This window comes from Perca fluviatilis, chromosome 9, assembly GCF_010015445.1.
Source record: "Perca fluviatilis chromosome 9, GENO_Pfluv_1.0, whole genome shotgun sequence".
NCBI lineage: Eukaryota > Metazoa > Chordata > Actinopteri > Perciformes > Percidae > Perca > Perca fluviatilis.
In genome coordinates this window covers 18262603-18269119 of record NC_053120.1, presented here as the reverse complement: position 1 = coordinate 18269119, position 6517 = coordinate 18262603, and the positions used below count along the sequence as shown (strand labels likewise).

At 42.3% G+C, this 6517-nt stretch overlaps 1 protein-coding gene across 1 annotated transcript; it reads left to right on the top strand.

Moving 5' to 3' along the window:
- Window positions 1-4297: 4297 nt before the first annotated feature.
- On the top strand, window positions 4298-6041 carry LOC120565633 (pollen-specific leucine-rich repeat extensin-like protein 1). The gene is made up of 2 exons (XM_039811540.1): window positions 4298-4552; window positions 4848-6041. Exon 2 carries the CDS (start codon window positions 5013-5015, stop codon window positions 6039-6041), a length of 1029 nt encoding a protein of 342 aa, XP_039667474.1. The 5' UTR covers window positions 4298-4552; window positions 4848-5012.
- Window positions 6042-6517: the final 476 nt, after the last annotated feature.

Here is a 6517-nt window from a genome sequence, read left to right as displayed (position 1 = left end):
CCCGGGGACCGTGGGGTGACCTGGAGTTCAGGGTCAAAGCTGGATGCTTGGTGGGAATCTGCCACATGTAAGAGGTATGGCAGCCTTCAGGTACGGCGAGGCCATTGAACAAGCACATCAAAATGCCGCCGTGGAAAGATAAGATGTCCTCATGGCTGCAGTTATCAAGATAGAGCCTTAATTTACTGTAAACAGAGCGTAATACCAGTACAATGATGCATAAATCACATGGCCTAGCACGAAACCGCACTGACATGGGCATGCTACCAAGGGGAGAAGAGCTCACACATACAGCAATGCATAGACGAAGCTCGGCGAGATAATGATTCTGCTTTCTTCCAGCCCCCTGCTGAGATTGTGTCCTCATCATAGTTCAACAGACGTCTAGCAGGCTTGTGTGTCTTTCGGGGAGTTTTTTTTTTTTTGGTGCACTATAGTGTCGGTAAAAGGCTTCAGGCTTGTTTCCTTTACAGAAATAAAACAGTGCAGTGTCACTATGCTAACCAAAAACAAATGATCTCAATATGGGAATGTTAATCTGTACCGCTTTAAATTTATTGATGTTTAAGACTCTAAGCTCAAGGATGGGCGTTGACTTGTAGAGCAGCACAGCCAATAGGAGACAAATATATGTGATAATCATTTAATCAGCTAATTGACCTGCAGGAGCCTTGTTGTTGACTACGTATCTTTCTGAACAACAACAATCATTCTCAGTTTAGCTGACATACTCATGAAGAATAACTTCACAACAAGCATCTGCTGGCCACTATTTCTTTGATGTGAATAATTCAGCTGCACCACTGATAATCTGGCTCACCAACTAAAGATAATTGATAGCGTGTGCTTTGCACAGAGAGACGGTCATGACATCGCCGAGTCAAGGTCATTTTTCCTCTCGATTGGTGTCATCGGTAGGCATGAAGGCAAGGGCCTTGTTCCTGCCTGACATCTCATTAACTGCTTGTCGATATTTATCAGTCTTAATCAGAGCTGTGGCAGGTCTGGTGTGATTACTTCCTGGCTGTGAAAGCAATCACACCTCGTCCTCCCCACTGTCCTTGATTTACAGAGGGAGAAAACCATGCTTGTCTCCTATGTCTGAGGAAGTTTGAGAGGGCCGGGGAAAAATAAGACGGAGTTGAAAAAAGCGAACTCCCAGCTTCTGCCTAATAACAGAGCATTTGTTTTCTCACTTGAAAATTCAGTTGAGGACTGTAGTTTCCCCCATCAAAACACATTCATTTTTTTCTGTGAAATCAACATATTGTCTACCTTTGAAGTGATACCCAAAATTATGATGTATATTAATTCTACTGAGGTTTATACTATCAATTTTTATCAATTGAAAAGATATCAAGGATAGTCATTTGAATATTTTGATCACCTTAATACTGTGTTTTAGATTAGATATAAACATAAGTAAGAAAACAAAACAATAATACCCAGAAAACGACATAATTAAGTATTTCATGTCTGAAAAAGAGTAGGAAGAAGTGAATACTTCAAGTCCTACCCCTTGCTTATATTTTATCAATAACCTTAATGTTAAACATAAATATTCCAACTTTCCGCCCCAGTGTTCACCATACACACACGATCAACTCGAACCAAACGAAAATGAAACATTCAAAACAAAACAAGAACAAATTCATCAGAATAAATCAAACAAAGCAACACAAATCAGTGAAGTTTAAAAAGTTAAAAAGTTAATCAAAAACAACCTAGTATATGTCCTGTCTTCTGTCTTACTATGCTCCTGCTCCGATTATCCATCTCCTACCCATTTAATGTTGTTTTCAAAAATGTGTTTGAACATGTTAAATGTTTTCATTTCCTCGCTACAGTTGTCCCATAAATTAACTCTTGACTGTATTACAATGATATTAGGCATTAGTCCTAGTTGTTTCTTTAACATACAAATTCTTTTTTATCCACTTTAAGGTGACCTAGGGTGTCCAAAAACGTACCATCAAATAAAATGCATTGTTATTATTATTATTATTAATATTAATATTATTATTATTATTATTATTATTATTATTATTATTATTATTATTATTAAATTCCTCTCAGATCATGTTGACACATACTATTATATAATACATATGTTTTTTTGCTCTGTACAACACTCCTATGTTCACATTAGAAAATAAGTGCAGCACGGTAAAATTATCTCAAATGTGAAAACCACAATAATAATATTCAAAATCAATAATAGATCAAAAACGCACAAAAAACTCCCCTGTGAATTCAAAATGCAAGGAAATATTTGGCCCTGATAATTACTACATTTTCCATTTAATTTATTTTTCATCCTGAAGGCCACCAAAGGAGATATGTTGAAGCAGATGACGGGCCGATTCTTTCCTGTGCCTTCCACGAGGAAAATATTGAACAGGTTCACAGAACACCCGAATATGCAGCCTAAAGCAGTAGAAAATGTTGTCATCACGCAATCAATGGGAGGGTAAAATAATCACCCCATACAACCCAAAGCATCAACAAAGGAGTTTAAATTGAGGTGAGGCGGAAGATTGATGGAAAGAGGAAAATGGAACCCTTATCTTTAACCAGTTTCCAGCAGCTGGAAAAACCTCTTTCATACGTGTGCTGTACTGGTACGGTACAAAAGTTGGTACAAATTGAGATTTTATTTCCTGAAAAAAATTACACTAGTTCGACAAATGTTGGACACAATTGACCCCATAAAAGTCTGATCAAGGGGGCGAATGCATTTTTTGTTCACACACAAGCTCCAGTCGTTTACGCCTACCATCAGGTGTCCAGTCTTACCCCTTGACCTCACTAAGGACCTCTAAAAAGGCCAAAGTGAAGCAGCCTAATTTCAGGTGGCAGGCAGACAAAAGTGAGGCAATGGGGGGTGTTGGCTAATGTGCGAACATTCTTATGGGCTGCGCAGCTGTGTGGGTTCGAAGGCCAGTGAGGTGTTTTTATGTGGAACCGAGTGTCAACTCATTACAAACTCTGCTTCACCTCTCCGCACTGCCAATGACCTGTAAACAGTACGAGTCGCCCAGATTTGTCACGAAACAAAGGCTGAGGCTAAAAAAGTGCAGCTTAAATGTCAGGCAAACGCAGCAGGAACGCCAAAGCGCTTTCTGTCCAATAAAATAAGATGAATCATGAAAAGTGGGACATTGTCCGATTTCACAGATTAAGAGACTGTGTTATGTCTGTTGTTTTTTTTTTTTTTTCCTTTGGCTGTTATGTTTGCTGCGTTCGCTCTGCGACGCTACACCGATCGCGTCACCGGGCTCAGCACCAATCACAGCCACTTGGTCACAGCAGAGGATTCTGATTGGACAAAAGTAACCGATGTATGACCCGCCTGCGGCCAGACGCTCACATCATGGCGGACGGGGGTCATACAAAGGCCAGATCGTGATGCATCTTGGGTAAAATGTGTCCTCTTTTTCCGAGGAGGAGGGCAGTTGTGAAAGCAGAAATGTAGGACAGCTGGTAAACAGAGAAGCCATCATTCTGTTAAACTAGACACAGATTTAAATAAACTAATCAGACATTCACGCTTTAAGGATAGTTGTTGCCCTCATGCTAAACCAGTGAGCGTTGTGTTTAATAGCTGTATTGAGACAAGCCTAAACACACAGTGCTCACATATCGCTCATTAACAAAGATTTGCATCAAGCCTAATTTAGCAGAGTGCGCTATCAGGGTGTAAATGGTGTCCAATGAAGAACAATAAAGGCTTTCGATAGAGGCATAGTTAGCGCAGGCAATTGCCTCTCATTACATTCTAGATCGTTAGAGCCGTCATATTAAACACATGGAAAATGTGAAATAAAAGCTATGCTTCACACATCAAAGGCTGCCCATAAACTCAGCTTCTTTAATAAGATTAGAAGGTGCTAATTTGTGAGGCAGTATTATCTAGTACTTTGTTGCAAGTATTAATAGCAGAGGAAAGAATGTCAGACTTTAAAGGAAATTGGTTGTAAGAGCATTTTAACAGCAGTGATGTCCTGTTTGTTCTGCTTTTCTCATCTACTCTTAATCCTTCTCCCCTTAATCCTACACTTAATATTTTTTGATTATTGGTGTGGACAGTGACAGTGATTTTCAGCTATTGTAGTTTTTACAACAATCAGTGTAGTATAGTCGTCGAAATTAGTTCAGTAAATAAAATTCCCATTTTAGTGACTATAGAATGTTGACATCATGTGCTGTCAACTCCTTGCAACAACATTTTACATCCTTCAGATGGTTGCACTTGCACCAGATAGAGATTTACCACTGTGTGTGTATATGTGTGTTAGAAAGCCCACACTGTTAATGTATTGTTACATTGTTAATTGAGATAAGTTCTATTCAGTAATAGCCAGTTCTCTGTTAGTTTCTATATGTCCTACGCTCTTGAACGTACCATAGCCGTTCCGATACTATTGAATGCACCACATGTGAAACGCCGTGCTGTTACGCTAGTTCTCCGGTGGATATATATTGTAATCTCCTTTGCCTTCTTAACGTTCATCTACCTCCCTGGTTTATTGCTGTGTGTAAATGACATAAGGTGAGATTAACAACATTATACTGTCTGACTGGATGCTAACGTTGTGTACTGTTTAGATGTGCATCAGTTAATGCTAACTCTGTTATTGTTATCAGCGTTGCTAAAGCTAATAAGCTAAGACCAGCTGTCTGTATGTATCGTGTGAGATAATTTGTGTATGTTACATGATTCCCGTGGTATACTTTAGTACTGAATACAGTCCTTCGCTACCTTAGTACCTTTATTATGTTAGTGTATATGTATTTGCATTACCTATGGTGATTGCTATACTGATTGTTACTTTGTATTATTACAGACCACAGCCAAATAAATCAACCAAAACAGGACATCTGTATCAGTGTTCTTTAATGGGAACACTAACACTCCACACTTTGCCACTCTAAACCAGTTTATTTCCTGGAGACAACCCAATATCTCCTTTTTATGGTCCTTCGAGCCGGATTAGAGTAACAACCAAGGTATGGATCCTACAGATGACCAGGATGAGCCTGCACTCCAACGTGCTTCGCAGAGAGAGCGTCACCCCCCAGCTTACCTGAGTGACTATGTGGTGGCAACCCCCCCTTCAGAGGGACAAACCCACACCACTACCCAGAGCTCACATAGCCGGAAATCATGCTCATCTCGGAGGAGCTCAAATCCCAGGTCCACACGGTCATCTCGCTCATCCATGAGCAGACTCACCTCTATTACTTTATCAGAGCTAGAAACAGCCCAGCTTGAGGAGCGAGTGAAAGAAATGGAGCTTGAGGAGTTACAACAACACATAGAGGAGGATCAACACATTGAGCAGGAGTGTCAGAGACTTCAATCTCAAGCCCGAGAAGCCCAACAGCTACAGGAGGAAGCCATTAGGACACAAGAGTCGCTAACTAGGCAGCTGGAGAGGCGAAGACAGCTAAAGAAGAGAGTGAATGAGCTGGAGATAGCTAAGATGGTCACTTCTCTACTTAAAGAGAAACCACAGGACCCTGATGGTGCCAGATGCTCATCATGTCCACCAGATTATAGCAATGCAGGTAACCATTCGCCCCCGCCTCCAGTGCTTCACACAACTCCACCTCCAGCTCTTGTGGTTCCACCTCCTGTGGCCTTGGCCCCGCCTCCAGTGCTTCACACAACTCCACCTCCAGCGATTGTGGTTCCACCTCCTGCGGCCTCGCCCCTGCCTCCAGTGCTCCACACAGCTCCGCATTCCGAACCTCTGGTTCCGTCTCCTGTGCAGTATCCACCTCCCCTTCCACTGCCACAGTCTGCTCTTCCCCCTGTATCCTTGCCACCTAGTTTAGCCTGCAAACTACAACCTGGCATCTATGCCACAGCGGGTATCACCCATCCAACTCAGCCTTCACCTACCCTGTCCAGGCAACGTCATGCTCTGCTTCAGGCTTGCCTCAGTCCAGTCCACAACAGCCACAGGCAGCTGCTGTGCTCCCATTCACCGCCACATCCTACACGGCATTCCCAAACCTATGATTCCCTGCTTTGAAGGCGGTAAAGAAAGTGACTTTGCCTTTGAAAAGATGGCCGACAACCTGCTGAACAGCCATCTGCACCTGAACGAGCATTATAAGTACCAAGTGCTCCTTGGACACCTGAAGTTACAGAGTCCGCCCAGCGCGCCAAAGCCTACATGCACGTCCGAAGACCATATACAACAGCTATGCAGGCCCTACAGGAGAAGTATGGTCAACCCCGTCAGCTCGTCCAAAGTGAATTAGGTGCCATCCTTAACACTCCAGCCTTCAAGTTTGGTGACCCTGAAGCCTTTGATGCGTTCGCCCTATCCATCCAGTCACTGGTAGGCATGCTTAAGACCCTGGAGGGTCAGAACGGTCCGAACTACGATGTGGATCCCATGTCGACCGATTGCTGAGCAAGATGCCACCAAGCTATCGTGATGGGTTTGTGGAATACTGCCTGAACCAAGGTATTCTTCACAGGTACCGATCAAAAACGTACACT

Bases quoted from the DNA above. Each gene is read 5' to 3' on its own strand.
- LOC120565633 (XM_039811540.1), top strand. From the start codon at position 5,013: ATGGATCCTACAGATGACCAGGATGAGCCTGCACTCCAACGTGCTTCG.